General features: G+C 39.4%; 1 protein-coding gene across 1 annotated transcript in view; it reads left to right on the top strand.

The window, feature by feature from the left end:
- Positions 1 to 20,215, top strand: part of SUCLG2 (succinate-CoA ligase GDP-forming subunit beta) — a 235,418-nt gene that overhangs the window by 30,754 nt on the left and 184,449 nt on the right. Inside the window, exon 2 of the mRNA XM_073351050.1 lies at positions 10,664 to 10,805. Coding sequence (XP_073207151.1) covers positions 10,664 to 10,805 — 142 coding nt within the window. The remainder of the gene's footprint in view (positions 1 to 10,663; positions 10,806 to 20,215) is intronic.

Genomic DNA, 20,215 nt, shown 5'->3' with positions numbered 1-20,215 from the left:
GTTGGTGAGAAAGACAAGCTTTCAGAAGAAGAGCTTCGTGTAGATCGAAAGCTTGTCTCTTTCACTAACAGAAGTTGGTTCAATAAAAGACATTACCTCACCTGCCTTGTATTTTTAATATCTTGGGACCAACACAGCTGTTAGCACCTGCAAACAACAATGGAAGATATTTCATCTGAATGGTAGTTTTTGTACAGTGTACATGCCCAAAGCAAAATATACAGAACTTATATATGTACAGGTATAACTCACAGCAGGTTTGTTAAGAAGGGGAAATTCAGTTACCTCTAATAGTGTTTCTGTGAAAGCCTGGCTTGGACCCATACGTTAAAAAAATCTCAGAACTCTTTGAGTACCTATGGATTAACACTAAGGAATATGAACCCAAGAGTGAGAATCGTGAGTTTAAAGCGCCTTTAGAATGCCTCTTTATCTCTCATATATTTTCCTTGCTTTTGCTGGTGTATATCAGTCTGAATCTTAGATTCTATTTGTTTAATTTTTCTCTTTTTATATTAGCTTCTAAGACAAGGGAAAGAAAAGAAAGGAAGCAAATTACCCTGAAACACTTTTTACAGTGTTTTCAACCCCAACTTTCAAATGTGTCACAAACTGAGTGTCACAAACTAATGCTCGGAGTGGTTACTTATGACACTTTGACCAATCCCTTTTTTAAAAAAGCACTGCTCTACTTTTAACAAACCTGATGTATCTGAGTTCTAAATAATGGCTATTGTATAACTTTGTTAGTAGTAACACTGATTCCACTAGAAGCCTGCAGTAAAGATGTGAATGGCACTTACCTTACATGCTGATAAAAATTTCCTTTTCTGGGATTAATTCTTGTAGCTTGAGTTTCACTTTATCCAACTATCTGAAAATTATTGCATGGTTTTTAGTTTCTGTGGGTTAGAAACACAAGATAAGCACTGGAACAAATTACCTAGGGAGGTTGTAGAATCTCCGTCATTGGAGATTTTTAAGAACAGATTAGACAAACACCTGTCAGGAATGGTCTAGTTATTGCATAGTCCTGCCTTGAGTGCAGGGTTCTGTGCTAGATGACCTGCTGAGGTCCTTTCCAGTCCTACACTTCTGTGATTCTGTAAAGGGAGACTTGTGCTTTTTTCCCTTGGATAAATGAACTTGAATTTAAATGTACAAAAACGGGATTGGGTGCAGAAAAAGGAAAGAAAATTAGAAACATTTTTTTTCTTTAACCACGAAGCCTTCTTTGGACTGTTGGGAACACAACAGTAAAAGTTAAGATTTAAGATTAATATACTTTTACAGTGATGAGTATTTTGAATTTGAGGGTTTTAAAAAAAGTGTGCTTTAAGAAATTGTTTTCTTTTGAAAAATGGCAATCTTCTGAAGCAATATCAGGCAGCAGAAAATGCTTCACACCAACAGAAATACTGAGGCTCAAGTTCTCCCAGTTCTTGACTGTCAGACTACAAATGCAAAATTCAAGATGTGTCACACAATTTCAGGGGGGTTTATAGCAAGGTCCATTTATTGACTTTTTCCAATGCTTCCTTGATAGGTTGGAGTGACAGAAATACCTATGAAACGGATTACACTTCTTATGTTGCGATACAACCCTGCAGTGAAGAAATAGATTGCTAAGAAGTAAATGGCATAAAACCCAAATGTATCTTCAGCTATTAAAACGTGTTGCATTCCACCCAAATGCAGCCCTGTGTGAAAGAGTGTGAAAGATATATGGCATACTCCCCGGGATTTTCCTTTGATTTTTCTGACAGAAATGTGGGAGGAGGAGTTGGAAAGAGAGGAAGGGCTATGAGTAGAACGGGGGGTGGAGGAAGAGGGAGAACAGAAATAAAAAGTCTGTGCTTTTCCTTGTTTCACTCTTGCCCTTTTCAGGCTTTTAGATTTTCTTTAAAGAGACTTTCAGATGACTTCCACTGATCCTTGCTCACAGCCTGGTTCCCCTATGGTTTATTTTTTATGGATGGACAAGTGTGCATTGGTGCCTCTGGGTGCAATTTAATACTGCTGAGGGCAACTAGATTGTCCACAGCAGTAGAGCTGTGGCATAAAGGGGAGCGGGAGAATAAATAATAGAACTGGCAGGTAGGAGATGTTAGTCGCATTCCATGCCAAATTAAAGCGTCCTGCTAAGAAGTCTGAAGGGGAAGAATTGGCCTGGAAAATATAAGGTTTCTTTTAAAATCTTGTTACCATAAAGTCCTTTGTGGTGTTTGTATTAAGGCTGTACAGTTGTGCAATAGCACTGGTAACGTCAGTCAGTGCTATATCTTATTTTTACCTATAAGATGCATTATGGTATGGAGTGTGTGATCCCTGGGATGTTTTTCCTGTCTACAGTATGTTGATGAGGTTTTGATAATACTTGGGAAAAGTGCATTTGAGGGGACTTGTATCATAGTGTCCTCTGAGCCCTGGGTAAAAGTGAGTAGTAAAGATTTGGAGGCTTTCATTCGTTCTATTCACCGTAGTCCCACCTATCCAAAGGTCTGTGTTTCCATTCTGATTAGGATGAATTTTTCTGTTTTATCTTCAAACATGTTTTTAGTATAACAGAACTTCTTAGAGCCAGGTGTTAATTCTGCGATTAGTGTCTTTTCTGCAGTTGGTCATCACAGTGTTTTTTGCTTTAGCCTATAATCCATCACAAATGATTCCAAGTTTTCACTTTTAAGATGCTCTTGAAAGAGAAAAGATCTTTTAGAGAGGGGCATGTCTTTTCCCTTCACTCAGTCTCTCTTGTAATTACTGTCTTTTGCCTGTCCTTATCAAGGCAGAAGGTCTGTGTTTCTCAAGAGGTTTAATGTAACTTTTTCATGTCCCTGTGCTCTGCAGAACTTTTAATATAGAGTCAATTTCCACTGATTTCTGAAGTGTATAGATAAGCAACAAATGTATATAATAGTAGGCTGTTTTCATTCATCATCTTCACTAGTTCATCACATGGAGTTGGTCTGTTGTAAAAAAAAAAAAATCCTGATTGAAAGCCCATCTTAGTTGAAATTCAGGGTTAAAGTAAGATGGTTGCGCAGTACTTTATGGTTTGCAAGTGAAGGTGTGATTAAAAACATCTTGTGTCTGTCTTCTATAGAAGCATAGTCTTTCATTATTTCTCCATGGGTTTGTTCTGGTTCTGTGTTATCCATTTTGCCAGTTCTTCCGATTCTGAACTACGCTCTTCTTGCTGTCTCCTTCTCTATACCTCAGCTCTGACTTGTTCGTAATATTGGCATGGATCATTCTTCTCTTTTTTTCATGTTATTTTCCGCTGGTGGTACAAGAACAAATCTCTCTGTGCAACACCTTTTTTTAATCTGATGCTCTCCACAGGGCTTCTCAAACATTAATTACACTTCACAACACTCGCGTGAGGTAGTAAGATGTTTTTAATACCCATTTTGCAACTGGAAAACTCTGGAGGTGGAGGTTCAAAGGGGTGTGGATCTTGCCCAGGTTGTTCAACACTCTAGTAGTGCATTTGAGAATAGAATTGACTCCCAGCCTCTTGCTTTAACTACTAACCTCATTTTGCTTTTTGTTTGTGAAAATGGGATTTTTCAGGAAGATGATTTTTCATACCTACTGCTGCTTCGTACTTGAGGAATTTAAAGCCTTCCCGATGACACCTGTTATGAAAGAAAATGCTTGCTGCATCCAACCAGAGAGAGCTAATTGAATAGTCATAGAGATTAATAAATTTAATTTACTAATTGTAATAAATGTAAGGATTTTCTTTTTTCTGAGGAGATTGTAATTGCAATCAAATTCTGAAAAACTTGTTGAGTATAAATATTTTCTTTTGGTTTGCTTAGAAAATTCCCTTTCTCAGTGACATAAAAAGCTATCATTTTAGGGATGAGAGTAAATTCAGAAATACTCTTCTGTTATAGCAGTGGATATTAAGGAGTATACCATAGAGAACAAAGAATTTCTTTGAGATAGTTTTGCGAATAACAATTATCTGTGCACGAGTCTGAAATTTTAAAATGGTTTGTCAAAGTGAGGATGCTAACTTATCTGTTTTGTTTTGTTTTTTTTTAAATAGACATATGAAACTGCAACAACTCTTTCTTGGAAACATTTTTGTTTGAAAAAAACAGTGATAAAGCACTGTTGAAATATGAAAACTGTAACTTGTTCTGTTCATTAGTAATTGTAGCATATTTTAGGAGAGAACTTTTTAAAGCATAGTTTGAATGAGAATAGAATTTTTCCTTGAATAATCTGTTTTTAACCTCCAAATAATATCTTGAAACCCTTTCAAGAAGGTAAAAGTAAAAATTTTGTTCTTTTTGCGTGCATATTTTCAAGGCACGATAAATGAATTAACTAAAAGCTTATTTTTCTGTACCCTGAAAGTCAGACTTGTAAATTCCCTATTGAGCAAGAGAGACAGAGCGAGAGCATGAGGAATGCCTTCACAGATGATGTGCTGAGCTCCAGGCCTTGACAAAGAGGTGTACTTCTCAAATACAACTAGTAACCACAGCAGAATGTCTCAAAGCCAGCTGGTCTGATCAAGCTTTTTCTTCCAAGATAGTTGTCTTCTGACCTGAACAGTTTAAAAGTGTTCTTATTTTTCTACCTTCTCTTACAGCTGAAATAATTTTTATCATTTATATAATGTTATGCCCATTGAAGACTTGTAAAAAAAATCTTATTCTTTTGGGACTCATCAGATAACATAATGGCCAGAATTTTCAATGCATGAGAGGCACCTGAACAGGCAGGCAGGAGCTTAATCAGGCACATGAGGAATTTTAAGAAGAGTGGCTTAAAAGCATAGAAAACCTACTGGATTCACCGGAGTTATGGGTATGAGCTCCCGATCCCTTGACCAACAAGGGATTTTTTTAAACTAGTTATTAACTTCCCCAATACTTAGTTCCACAGTGAACTGGGATTGCTCTTCTGTTGGATGAGGGCCTATGTAGTGCATTTGGATTCTCCTTTGCCTCACACACAGTAGGACTCAGTCACTTGCTCTTGGAGGTCCTGGCTGATGCTGCATCCTGGTTGCAAAGGCTCTTCTCGCACTCTCCCCCACTCCCCTCTCCCCCCAAAAGCTATCTCAAACTGCATATGGCAAGGCAGAGGATCAGTAGCTACGTGCTGCAAGGTCACCTCTATTGGGTCTAATCATCTGAGACTCCATTTCACTGCAGTTGTTTTGGCTGCTGCTCTAGTAGGGTATGTGAGGGGATGCCTGGCAGCTGATAGCGCAAATGAGAGCTCATGAGATAAGTACCTTACTTGGAAGGAGAAATCAAGTAATGCTTGGGAAGGTTTACACTGGTGTTGGGGAAAGGGGCGATCAGGAGTGAAAACAAAGGGAAGAAATTACACAATTCATGTTTGGTCCTCAGTGTAAACATGCAGTAAAGCACCAACCTTTCCTGAGCACTCATCTGATAATGATTGGCCCTTACAATACTGAGCTACCATACTTTTGTGTCTGTATTTGCCAGCCTTTAGATCAGCCAACCTCTTTTAATCTTATAAGTAGCTGTTTCTCCTTAAATTAGAAAACTGACATCTAGTGGACAGTAGTTCCCTCAATGTGTGATATATAGTATTGTATACCCCTGTTTTATCACTTCTAAATTCCTGGGGAAATACATTTGACTCTGTAATCCTTCACTCCAATCTGCATGTGTGTATGTATCTGATATGTATATTTACACAGAATAAAGAATTGAACTGTATATCGGTGGCAATTAATTTGTAGCAGAGTGCATTAACATTTTGTTGAATGAATGCAGCATAGGAATATTTTGAAGACAAAAGAATCCAAATGAAGAGTGTAAAATTAAGCCCCCAGGATTTTAATGTTATAACTGTGCTTGAACACACACACAGAGGAAAAGAGGCGGGGGGGGGGGCTTTTTAATGTGCTGGATATATCTAAGAAACCTTCTCCACTCTTTCTAAAAGAGATGGTATAATTCAAATAGAAATGATGGGCTTGATGCAGGAATTATTGGGTAGGATGCCATAGCATGTGTTGCAGCAGGTCAAACTAGACAATCATAATAGTCCCTTCTAGCCTTAAAATAAGCTTTGGTTATGTGTGAGAGTTCACCCCTTTGAGGGTGTGGTTGTGAAGAAAACATGAGAAGGAAAATATTCTCATTCAGGAATTACAAGAGTGACTAGTTAGTGGCTTTAAATTTGGATGTGGTGTATAAATCGAAAAGTAAATGTATTGACTCTGAAGATCATAGAGAAATAAAAAACAAGTTGAGACACTTGCATGGTGGAATTATTACCTAAAATTTAGAGGCAGGTTATTATAGGTATTCACTATAAGCATTTTATTCTTCTAAAATACTTCAACCATTATTTAAAATGTGAGTTCTGAGCCATTTGTAATTGTTTCAATTCTGCAGGAATCACTTTGTAATATACAAAACCTCACATTTCCTGTATAAAAGTACATGGCTTTTACGTGTCTTTAATATCAGTCTTTTGTGTCCTCTGTTTCAAAGGAAGTGGCAACAGATGGATGTTCGTTTTTGATATAATGTAATATCTAAAACTCCAGTATTGCATAAAAGCCATATATTGTTGAAAGGTGGATATATTACCATTTTTTTGTTTTTAGTATAAAACTATATAAGGATAATCATTGTTTTATGTCCTGCTTTTAGAGATCAAAGTATTAATATCATAAATAATCCTTTCTGTTATGTCCAACTGAGAGATGCCAGCATGCCTTCAGTGCTTTTTATTTTATGAGCAGCTGAGAAATTATGGTGGGTTATCTGCCACAGGGGCAGCAGTTCATCTCTCCATAAGGAGAAGAGTGTCTTCTGCATGACACGGATTGTAATTAAACCACAGCCAGGTAGCACTGCTGTCATTCAGGCTGATGTCCCTTTTCAGTTAACTCTTCCCTTTTCTATTTAACCATTTTAATGTGGATCCCAAGAAGAAATGTTAGCCAGCCTGCAGATATTTCTAAAAGTATGGTCATGCTTGGTTAAGTGTGTGAGAGGGGAGCATGAGTTGGTTTGTCATGGAACATTTCAGATTCAGGTTATAGTAGAACTTTCAGATGTTCCCCCCACACTTTCCCCTTGTAAATTTTAACTAAAGTTAATTTTTTCAAGAAATTGTGTTGACAATGAGGGTTGTTCCATATTTACTGTAAGTTGTAACACTCTGATCTGGAAACATATAAAACCTCAATTCTGTAATGATTTACCAATGTGTTTAATATCAGTGGGATTACTGACATGCTTGTAGTTAAACATGTACAAATGTTTTGCGGGATCAGGGCCTAAATGACATACGTTAAATTTATTTTTGACTTTAGATCATGGAATATATATTTTAAAAAAATATAGTAGTAATGGAAGTGTAACATGTACAAAAGCAAGGAAATTTGGATCTACAATAACTTAGCCAGATAAGTGGTATGGCTTATGGCAGTGTTTCCCAAACTTGGGACACCGCTTGTTCAGGGAAAGCCCCTGGCGGGCCCGGCCAGTTTGTTTACCTGCTGCGTCCGCAGGTTCTGCCGATCCTGGCTCCCACTGGCTGTGGTTCGCTGTGCCCGGCCAATGGGGGCTGTGGGAAGTGGCGGCCAGTACGTCCCTCAGCCTGCGCCACTTCCAGCAGTTCCCATTGTCCGGGCACAGCGAACCGCGGCCAGTGGGAGCTGCAATCGGCCGAACTCGTGGATGTGGCCAGTAAACAAACCCGCCGAGCCCGCCAGGGACTTTCCCTGAACAATTGGTGTCCCGAGTTTGGGAAACGCTGGCTTATGGGATAGAGGGAAGATGTCCAGAGGGACGCACAGATTTGATGGCAAAGCTATCTGTTATGTGGTTTCCCTGAAGTAGGTTTTACTACTAAATTGTTGTAATTATGTGTTTCTTCTAGAACCCAGTGTGTGCTAGGTGCTTTCAGACACTAAATGGCTGGTATTGTTAACAGTGGACATGGAGACTTTATTCTCTCCTGGTAGTGGTGCCTCTAAGTCAGTGTTGAGACTCCTTAGGGGGGAAGAGGTGGGGGGAAGGGGGCGGTGCATGCTTTCATTCTTTTCTGTACAGTATCCGTTATATGGATAAATGGGACTTCAGTCTCCAGGGCTGTCACTCTGGCACCTTTCATCACCATCACTAAATTCGTTTAGTCTAAAAACACAATCCAATTATATTTGGAGAGTGTAAAGTAGAGCCAGGCAAGCAGCCACCTGATGTGACTGACATAAAAAAATACTGCACCACGTTTCTAACTTTGTTCATCAAAGCTGCTCATGTTAGATGAGGAAGCTAGAGAGGATTGTTCACAATGTTCATCAGTAGCCAGGAAAGGTCTTTAATATTAGTATTTGAAGCTTTAAAGAAAGAGCTGAGGCATCTCAGCTAAAAAGGGTGAAGTTGGATCAGCTGGTCATGTAGCAGTACCGTATAGAAAGGAGTAGACATCAGGCCCACTCCTTTGAACTCACAACTCTGAAATGCCCCTGTCTGCACTTTTCAGTGGTGCACCTGTGGCTCCCATGGAGGCAAGACTCAACATTTGCTTGTGATCTTTTGTTTTCTTGGCCTTTGGTTTGTGTGCATAAGTCTCTATCTCTCTCCCAGCCCTCCCTCCCACCCATGGTATATATAACACACACATACATAATTATACACATGTATAAGTATGAATAATTTGTATACCTTGTATGGTGAGGTTGGGAAGTTGTTCTTTCTGCTGCTACTCCTGGACTCATATGGCCACACTGGTCATTTGCTAGTTCCTTTAACAAAAGGTCACTAAAACAGAGCCAATCAGGAATAGATGCCAAACCTTTTAAAATGTGTTGGGATTTATTATTACTTTGAAAATTTAACCCTTAATTGAAATTTAAAAAATTTCCTACTCAGATGTACAGTGTGTATATAAAAACAATGAGAAGTCATTGTGGCACCTTAGAGACTAACAAATTTATTTGGGCATAAGCTTTTGTGGGCTAGAACCCACTTCATCAGATGCATGGAGTGGAAAATACAGTAGCAGGTATATATACTCACACACAGAGTACATGAAAAGATGGGAGTTGCCTTACCAAGTAGGGGGTCAGTCTAATGAGACAATTCAATTACAGTAGAATACGAAGGGTGGAAAAATCACTTTTGTAGTGGTAATGAGGGTGGCCCATTTCAAACAGTTGACAAGAAGATGTGAGTAACAGTAGGGGGAAATTAGTACGGTAGAATCAGTTTTTCTAATGACCCATCCACACCTAGTCTTTATTCAGGCCTAATTTGGTGGTGTCCAGTTTGCAAATTAATTCTACTTCTGCAGTTTCATGTTGGAGTCTGTTTTTGTGGTGTGTAGTTGCTGGTTGCTCTGTAAGCAAGGATGGACAGACAGACAGCCCCCCAACCTGAAGCAAATATTCACCAGCAACTACACAACACACAACTAAAACACGAACCCAGTATCCAAACCCTGCAACAAACCCCGGTGCCAACTCTGTCCACATATCTATTCAGGGGACACCATCATGGGACCTAACCACATCAGCCACGCCATCAGTGGGCTCGTTCACCTGCACATCTACCAAATGTGATATATGCCGTCATGTGCCAGCAATGCCCCTCTGCCATGTACGTTGGCCAAACCGGGCAGTCTCTACTCAAAAGAATAAATGGACACAAATCTGACATCAGGAATGATAACATTCAAAAACCAGTCGGAGAACACTTCAACCTCCCTGGTCACTCAATAACAAACTTAAAAGTGGCAATTCTTCAACAAAAAAACTTCAAACACAGACTCCAACGTGAAACTGCAGTAGTGGAATTAATTTGCAAAATGGGCACCATCAAATTAGGCCTGAATAAAAACTAGGCGTGGATGGGTCATTAGAAAAACTGATGTTACCGTACTAATTTCCCCCTACTGTTACTGACACCTTCTTGTCAACTGTTTGAAATGGGCCACCCTCATTACCACTACAAAAGTGATTTTTCCACCCTTCGTATTCTACTGTAATTGAATTGTCTCATTAGACTGACCCCCTACTTGGTAAGGCAACTCCCATCTTTTCATGTACTCTGTGTGTGAGTATATATACCTGCTACTGTATTTTCCACTCCATGCATCTGATGAAGTGGGTTCTAGCCCACGAAAGCTTTTGCCCAAATAAATTTGTTAGTCTCTAAGGTACCACAAGGACTCCTCGTTGTTTTTGCTGATAGAGACTAACATGGCTACCCCTCTGAAAAGTGTGTATATAGTGTCTGAGAAACTTATTGTTTGTATCTTATGGACTTTAAACTAAAGCAAAGAATATTTTTATTAATGTAACAATTTTATTATCTTTTTAGGTAGCACAGAAATGCATAAAACCATAAATATACTGTAGAAATCAAACCAAGGAAATTTGCAAACCTGTGTTGATTTTAAATGAGACACACACATCAAACCAAGATCACCCTGTGAGCCTTGTGCAGCCTTTTAGTATCTTTGATAGGTGTCAGAATGTGTTTGCCACACATGTTGAGATGGCATTTTCCTAAAATGATGCACATTCTTCCTTTTCTCCTAAATAATTTTGTTTGTTGTTAGTTTGAGGCTTAATAGTTCAGTTGACCGTTGCATGAACGGTTCATAATGAGCATTTTGTTGTTTCTCCTTATTTCTGGAGGCTGTTCAATTAACCCCGAGACGATGGCTGAACCTGCAGGAATACCAGAGTAAAAAACTGATGGCAGACCATGGGGTTACAGTTCAGAGATTCTTCGTGGCTGACTCTGCAAATGATGCCCTGGAGGCTGCTAAGAGGCTAAGTAAGTTGACTAGTAACAGTGACTATCTGCTTTGCTAGATACCAGCCTAGAAAATAAATTGCCTTGTAATAAGTTATATTAGTTGTACACAATCTTAAATTTAATGTTTATTGTAGAGGTTTGAAATATCATCCAGTCGATAAGTGCTTGTTTCATTGCACATGTGAAGCGAGCTTTATAACAGCAATATTTTTCAGAGCGTGGTTTTATTTCCATCATAATTTTATTTTGTAAACTGCATATAACATGGAGCCTTTAACATTGCTTGTGTCAGTTTTAATACATTCAGAATCAAGATTGTAACATTATGAGTGGCTGCTATAGAAATCATTGTCATGTCATAGAATCATAGAATATCAGGGTTGGAAGGGACCTCAGGAGGTCATCTAGTCCAACCCCCTGCTCAAAGCAGGACCAATCCCCAGTTTTTGCCCCAGATCCCTAAATGGCCCCCTCAAGGATTGAACTCACAATCTTGAGCAGGGTCATGACTTCGGGAGCAAGAGACAGAAACAGATGAATGTCTTTTTAAAAAACAACCACCGTGTTTTCAAACAAAACTCTGTTCTAACAAAGGAAGAAAATAAGTGTAAATCAAATTGCTTTTAAACAGACTTGTATTTGTGTATAGTGGGTTTTGTTCATATGCGGAATCTGGGGTCACATAAAGGTGTAGCGGCACAGGAGCAGCAAACAGAGCTGTAAACAGGGGAGTTTCAGTGGGAGTTTGAAAGGGGAGTTTTTGTCTTGTGGTGCTTGTTTGGGGTTTGTTTTTGCTGTGGGTGGTGGTGTGGTTTGTGTTTCCCAGATTAACAGGATTTAGGTGGGAAGGCTATAACTGATACAGAGGCAGCAGTGGGAGTGACCCATATAGTGGAAGAGACAATGAAGATGACTGGATGTGGAAGCTGCGGTATGTACGTGATCTTGGAGGGGGGTACCTGGTAAGAGTTTTGTATGCATGAAATGCCGTCTGATAGAGCTGATGGAGGAAAAGATCCAAGGTTTGGAGATGCAGGTGGAAAGTCTGGTTGAGTTTAGAAGGGGTTTGAGCAGATTATGGAGTGAAGACATGAGGTGTCTGAAGCGGAAAGCTCAGACTTGCAGATGGAAGTAGGACTGAGGAATTCTGAGGGGAGACTGCTGGGTGAGGAAAGTGGTCAGTGGAAGCATGTGACTAAAAGAACCAGGCAAAGGAAAAGACGGGCTAGTGAAGGAGAAATAGAGCTCAAGAATAGGTCTGTAGAGTTGGAAAATGAAGAAGGGGCTCAGCAGGTAGTCACTGAAGGTGGAAGGGCAAGGAAGACGAGAAGAGCGGCTAGTCCTGTAGGAAAAGGGGAAGAGTCAATGGAGACTACACCAAATATGAGCCCCAGGAGGATACAGGATGGGTTGAAGAGGATTGCAAGGGAGAATAGGAATGGAAAGAACTTGCAGCCACAGGGAACAGGGGATAGACTGGAGAATAGTACCGTCACCAGGAAAAGATAGGTCTCTGTGATCGGGGACTCTTTACTGAGAAGAATAGACAGGCCTGTAACCAGAGCTGATCCAGAGAATAGAAGGGTGTGCTGTCTTCCCGGTGCTAAGATATGGGATGTAGACCTGAGGTTGAAAAGGATCCTAAAGGGAGCGGGAAAGAATCTCCTAATTATCCTTCATGTGGGAACAAATGATACGGCTAGATTCTCGCTGGAAAGTATTAAGGGAGACTATGCTAGGTTGGGGAAGACGCTTAAGGAAATTGAGGCTCAGGTGATCTTTAGTGGGATTCTGCCTGTTCCTAGAGAAGGGCAACAAAGGTGTGACAAGATTATGACTATCAATAGATGGCTTAGACAGTGGTGCTATAAGGAGGGCTTTGGGATGTATGGCTACTGGGAGACATTCATGGACAGAGGACAGTTCTCTTAGGATGGACTTCATCTGAGTAGGGAAGGAAATAGACTTCTAGGATGGAGGCTGGCACAACTGACTAAGAGAGCGTTAAACTAGGAATTTGGGGGAGATGGTTGGGAGATGTCCAGGTAATCTCCATGCCGGATTTTGATCCATGCATTGAGAGTGAAGAAAACAAAGTAAGAAAGGATACAGCCGTGGGTAGGAGAATGGATATAAGGAGGAAGGGCAGTGTGAATACCAGTCTAATAGGTTATGCTGGCTGTAGAATGACCGTGCCTCATTGGGTACAGAATGTGAGCGAGGCCAAACAGCAAAAATTAAGATGTTTGTACAGCAGTGCGAGGAGCCCAGGTAACAAAATGGAGGAACTAGAGCTACTGGTGCAGGAAGTAAAACCAGATGATATAGGGAGAACGGAAACATGGTGGAATAGTCGTCACGACTGGACTACGGGAATTGAAGGGTCTGTGCTGTTTCGGAAAGACAGAAATAAAGGTAAAGGTGGTGGAGTAGCACTGTATATCAATGATGAGGTAGAATGTAAAGAAATAAGAAGTGATGGAATGGATCAGACAGAGTCCGTCTGGACAAAAATTACATTGGGGAAGAAAACTACTAGAGCCTCCCCTGGGATAGTGCTTGGGGTGTGCTATAGACCGCCGGGATCTAATTTGGATATGGATAGAGCCCTCTTTAATGTTTTTAATGGAAACTGCGTGATCATGGGAGACTTTAACTTCCCAGATACAGACTGGAGGACGAGTGCTAGTAATAATAATAGGGCTCAGATTTTCCTAGACGCGATAGCTCATGGATTCCTTCATCAAGTAGTTGCTGAACTGACTAGGGGGGATGCTGTTTTAGATTTGGTTTTGGTGAGTAGTGAGGACCTCAAAGAAGAAATGGTTGTAGGGGACAATCTTGGTTCAGGTTTCAGAGTAACAGCCATGTTAGTCTGTATCCGTAAAAAGAAAAGGAGTACTTGTGGCACCTTAGAGACTAACAAATTTATTAGAGCATAAGCTTTTGTGAGCTACAGCTCACTTCATCGGATGCATACAGTGGAAAATATAGTGGGGAGATTTTATACACAGAGAACATGAAACAATGGGTGTTACCATACACACTGTAATGAGAGTGATCAGGAAAGGTGAGCTATTTCCAGCAGGAGGGGGGGAGAGGGGAGACCTTTTGTAATGATGTTCAAGGTGGGCCATTTCCAGTACCTTTACAAGATCAATAGGAGGGGAAATAAACAAGGGGAAATAGTTTTACTTTGTGTAATGACACATCCACTCCCAGTCTTTATTCAAGCCTAAATTAATTGTGTCTAGTTTGCAAATTAATTCCAATTCAGTAGTCTCTCGTTGGAGTCTGTTTTTGAAGTTTTTTTGTTGAAGAATTGCCACTTTTAGGTCTGTAATTGAGTGACCAAAGAGATTGAAGTGTTCTCCGACTGGTTTTTGAATGTTATACTTCTTGACGTCCGATTTGTGTCCATTTATTCTTTTACGTAGAGACTGTCCAGTTTAGCCAATGTACATGGCAGAGGGGCATTGCTGGTACATATCACATTGGTAGATGTGCAGGTGAACGAGCCTCTGATAGTGTGGCTGATGTGAATAGGCCCTATGATGGTGTCCCCTGAATAGATATGTGGACACAGTTGGCAACGGGCTTTGTTGCAAGGATGGGTTCCTGGGTTAGTGTTTTTGTTGTGTGGTGTGTGGTTGCTGGTGAGGATTTGCTTCAGGTTGGGGGGCTGTCTGTAAACAAGGACTGGACTGTCTCCAAAGATCTGTGAGAGTGATGGGTCATCCTTCAGGATAGATTGTAGATCCTTGATGATGCGTTGGAGAGGTTTTACTTGGGGGCTGAAGGTGATGGCTAGTGGCGTTCTGTTGTTTTCTTTATTGGGCCTGCCCTTTAGTAGGTAACTTCTGGGTACTCTTCTGGCTCTATCAATCTGTTTCTTCACTTCCGCAGGTGGGTATTGTAGTTGTAAGAACGCTTGCTAGAGATCTTGTAGGTGTTTGTCTCTGTCTGAGGGGTTGGAGCAAATGCGGTTGTATCGTAGAACTTGGCTGTAGACAATGGATCATGTGGTGTGTGGTCTGGATGAAAGCTGGAGGCATGTAGGTAAGTTTAGCAGTCAGTAGGTTTCCGGTGTAGGGTGGTGGTTATGTGACCGTCGCTTATTAGCACCATAGTGTAGGAGGTCAGACTAGATGATCATAATGGTCCCTTCTGACCTTAGTATCTATGAAACAAATGGATATAAACTGGTCATTGGGAAGTTTAGACTTGAAATTAGACGAAGGTTTCTAACCATCAGAGGAGTGAAGTTTTGGAATAGCCTTCCAAGGGAAGCAGTGGGAGTAAAAGACCTATCTGGCTTCAAGGTTAAACTCGATAAGTTTATGGAGGAGATGGTATGATGGGATAACATGATTTTGTCAATTAATTGATCTTTAAATATTCATGGTATATAGGCCCAATGGCCTGTGATGGGATGTTAGATAGGGTGGGATCTGAGGTACCCAGGAAAGAATTCTCTGTAGTATCTGGCTGGTGAATCTTGCCCACATGCTCAGGGTTTAGCTGATTGCCATATTTGGGGTCGGGAAAGAATTTTCCTCCAGGGCAGATTGGAAGAGGCCCTGAGGGTTTTTCGCCTTCCTCTGTAGCATGGGGCACGGGTCACTTGCTGGAGGATTCTCTGCTCCTTAAAGTCTTTAAACCATGATTTGAGGACTTCAATAGTTCAGAGATAGGTGAGAGGTTTATTGCAGGAGTGGGTGGGTGAGATTCTGTGGCCTGCGTTGTGCAGGAGGTCAGACTAGATGATCATAATGGTCCCTTCTGACCTTAGTATCTATGAGTGACAAAAGGTGTGTGACAAAAGCCAGGAAAGGAACCCAGATGTGCTAAATTCAAATTCTATGCTTTGTTGATGTTCCCTATCAACATTGTGGTGTATTTGTAGGAAGAATTTAGCACAGAGTATTGAAGTACACAATGTTCCTGTGTCACAGGGTCTTCAGCTCAAACATGACAGAGTAGCTGTGCTATTCAAAGAGAATGTGATCTGGTAAATGACCCCGCTTTTAAGCATTTTTTAAAAACCTGATTACTAGATATTTCTATTTGATAGCAGCTTGCCCTTTGTTTTCCACTCACACAATTCTGAATCAGAACAGATAAACTATCCACGAGTAATATGATGGCTCCTGTGCCAATCTTCCAGCAATTGTCTGGTTAGCAATAAAAAGCTGTTTTTTGTCTCATGTTTCATATATGCATAAGCCATTTAAATGTACTGCTTAGTTAAATATTCTCAAATCTTGCACACAACAAAGTAAATTAACATGGTTATATCAGAGATCTGAACTGATCTCCAGGAGCTAAAGGGTATGACCGTGACATTGTCGGGGATACTGTTCCTGACAGCTTGTAGTCCATCTTTGTGTGGAAAGTTGGTGTAGAAGTATCTAAAATATTAATCTGCCCAATGAAATACTGGAATAATTGAAATAACTTTTTTCAAGATTTGTTCATTGAAATGACCATGCATCCTGTTAGTTTGAATGGACCTTTGGATAGTAAAAATAACTTTGTATATTAAAAGAAAAGCTTAAAATATTGTGAGGCCAGATTCTGCATTGAGTATTTGTATACCACTTCACTAGGTACATTGGAATTTGGTCTCAAGTTTGTAATGCAAGTCAATGTCAGTAAATGTGAAGTTTATCTTCCCTGATTCTCTGGAATTCTGATCTTAGATTCTTCTCTGGGGCCTCTTGCAATTGACTATTGACTCTTCTGAGTCAGAATTAGACTGACAGCAGTTGAGTGAGAAGTGTTCCTTTTTGGACACTTTCTCAGATCATTGTCTCCTTTCCCCAATTAATCCTTCTGAAGGCTGTTTTATATTTCATGCTTATTTTGAGGAACATGACTGAAACTTTATAAATGGATAGTCAAGGCCAGTAAGTTGTTTGGTATCCTGATCACAATAATTTTCATAGAGATTACCCATACTCTTTTAATAAGGTAGCAGTGCAAATGCATACAAACAAGCTATTCCATCCTGTGTCTGCCCTTCTTGTTCTAGGCAGCTGGGTAGAGATATTTAACCCCCAAAGGAAATATGACATTTTTTTGCTCTGGCCTTCTAGGGATATTTGTTCTAAATGAAAATGTAGGATATTGTTTTGTAATCCCAAATCCATCCATCCTTTTTACCCCTCCTCAACTAACAGTAACGATAGTGATAGGTTCCCCAGGTAACACAGGCAAAAATCTGTGCTGTGGTAGTAACGTATGCCAGTTTATCAGATAAAACACAAATTCAGCATCCCTGAGACACTCTGTCTGCCATTTCTTAAACTCTCTCTCCCTCGCCAATTCTCTTTCTATAGTATTGGTTCAGTGGAGCTATTGAAATATAGCCACCTTCCTGCTTTTACCTTGAGAAGTGGTGCTATGTGGGTGAAAATCAGGAAATGGGGGAAAAGAAAAGGATTTATAATAGAGACAAAAATAAAAGCTAGTCTGTGATTACTTGCTTATAAAAATAGATGGGAGTTCATTTGAATAGCAGTCTTATTGTTTGGCATATCCACAGTATATTAATGATGTCATTGACTGTGGCATGTAAACCACAGGAATGTTGATCTAGGGAGAAAACTGTATTGAAAATATTTTTTAGCATGGTAAGAAAAATAAAATATAAAAGCAGAAACTAATTCTCTGCTAAACCATCTGCAGAATGTGAACTGTATGCAGTGCTCTTACTGAACTTGGCTAGTTTATCAACACTTTCAGCTACATAAATGTTTCCATCAGTCAGTGATAATTTACTCTTTTGTCATTTTATATAGTTGCATCAGAAGAATAGAGAGTTACTGTGCAATAAAGGAATTGTGCTTTACAATATGAAGAACGGTTGCATGTTGAAATGATTGACATACTCGTTGATCCATTAAGTAATTAATAATATCCTACTCATCATTCTGCATGTTGTGCTGTCATTTTGTCATAAGGTGTGGTTTGAAAATCCAGCAGCAAGAACATAAGTTCTGATGACGGTATATTGATCATTACATTACAGTTGCAGATCAGTGTCACGTTTATTTGTTTTATGTTCAGTCACTTCACTAGCATCCCTATCACTTGGGGTCATCCCACAAAGGACACAATAAAAAAGATTTACATAATGGAATAAGAATGGACCAAATGGCCCACCGAAAAACAAGCTGCAAATCAAAAAGGAGGAACCTACAGGAGACACCAAAAAGTTCAAAAATGAAGTGACCTGATTAGACAGGGAGGTATTCCATAGACAGAATTTCTGAATTGAGTAGCTCCTAGCCCCAAGCCTGGTCCTTGTTCAGGCTTCTGCCTAGAGAACAAAGGCATTGTATTCTGATAAGCAACTTTTTATGATTACTACACAAGTATCTGAAGAGTAATGATAAGTATTATATTCTAAAGTGACCTATGGTAACTGCCCTCAACTTAACGTGCTGGGTCTTTTATTAAAAATTTGATTATATTTAGTTTTTCAAACAAAATACACATCAAACACTTACCCGTGCATTTGCAGGTTAAAAATAAAAGCTAGTTATCATAGCACGAAATATCCATTCACAGACTCTTTAACCTCTGTTGAAATGAAAGATCTGATGACAGACAATAGCATGAACACAGGAGAAGCATGTTCTCTTAGATGCTCTGACAGGATTAAAAGTATCTGAGTAAGGAAGGGTTCTAATCTGATCCTGTATTAACAATAAGTATGAGACTATTGCACTTTATTCATAACAAATTACATGACTTGACCAAATACTGTGTGCTGGAAAGACTGCAATTCCCTTATGCCATACTGCTGCAGCTACAGCCAACAAGCAAGCTCCAGCTGGATTCCTCTGTTTATTTGGGACAGGACCTCAGTTGTGTAACAGGTTTTCACCCTTCTTTCAAAAATAGTCAGGGACTGTTGAGCTTCAGAGATTGTGGCCATGCTCCCCTTTTCTCTTGAGCAACTGATGAGGGTGGTGATTAAGGAAGATGGAGACTAGATGGGGGTTTTCATATAGCTTTATTTTTGTCACGCTGTTTTAAAAAAAAAAAGTCAATGTAGCAATGGGCCACTGATTTATGTATTACAAAATTGCAGGAAATAAATGAAAAAGTGAAATCATGTAATATTACACCATTGTCTTACAAGTCCCATAAAAGAATGGCATAAGAAATACCTTTGTCAGGTAACCTCTCTAAATCCTATGTCATATTTTTTTTCCATATGTTTTGAACTGGACAGTAAAGACAGTTATTTAAATTGAATATCTACGTTAGTACTTAGTGAATGTAAGGACTATAGTAATTACCGGAGCTGCTGTTTTCCTCCTTTACTGGCCATGAGGACCCTTAGGTTTGTTTGTAGATGTCTGTTATTGCTGACATGTTGCATCTCCTTTTCATTTAACCTAGAAACTGCTTTAGTTTAATAAGAAAAACTAACAAGGTAATGTGACGTTTTCTTTTTTAGTGATACAGCTTATGAAATACGAGAAGATAGGTGAAGTAACTTAAAATTTAGTTCACTCCAAGTCCTAGTCTACACTTAAAGATTTTGCTTGTATTGCAGTGTCGGTTAGGGGTGTGACTTTTTTTTATTTTGGGGGGGCCAACATTTCTGTAGTGGTGAAAGATCTACTGACAAATAATTATACTGGCAAAGAAAAGTCATTTTGCCAATATGTATTCTTTCACTCGGAGAACCGTTTGCCTTCTGTATTATTACAATCTAGAAGAGATTTTGAAATAAATTAAAAGATCAGTAGTTTTTTCCAGCAAGATAAGCATGGCAGATGTCAAGAAAATTTAAGTGACATAATTCATATTGACTTGCAAGCGAGTTTTGCACGGTAAGGAACACAGAACTGGGCTCAAAAGATTTTGTTGCTTTTTCATACTAAACAAGTCTCAGGTGTAAGTGTTGTAGAAGAGGCACTATTTGCAGAATGTCAGAAAGTTTAGCATTATGTGATTTTATGTTTCAAGTCAAGATTTCTAAGTTTCCAAAAGAAATAGATTGTGATATATGTGAAAATATTACAGTCTTGCTTGGTCTGCCTTGTAAAGAAACTCGGTGGATAAACTACCTCAATTAAGGACCTCTCTTCAACACAGAACAAGCTGAGGGATTTGAGAGCCTGTTGTTTGTCTGAAATATTATATATGATCCAAGTATTAAATTACAGACTGTGTGTTTTCATGCTTTTGTGTATATTGGGGACAAGTCTCTGCTTCTGAAAAGGAGGAAGAGGAGGTGGATGAGCTGTGGATGATAAGCTAAAAATAGCAGTATTAAAAATATTTGATATGTAAAAATCGAACAGTTTCCAAGGATCTTTAGGAATTAGATGCTGCAGTCATAATAAGATCCATTGTAAGAAACTTTACTTAATGGTAGATTGTGCATTTAATTTTACTGGGTGTAA

The sequence above is a fragment of the Lepidochelys kempii genome, chromosome 7 (assembly GCF_965140265.1).
Source record: "Lepidochelys kempii isolate rLepKem1 chromosome 7, rLepKem1.hap2, whole genome shotgun sequence".
NCBI classification, from domain to species: domain Eukaryota; kingdom Metazoa; phylum Chordata; order Testudines; family Cheloniidae; genus Lepidochelys; species Lepidochelys kempii.
Note: the sequence above shows the minus strand (reverse complement) of the source record. Positions and strands in the feature narration are given on the sequence as shown.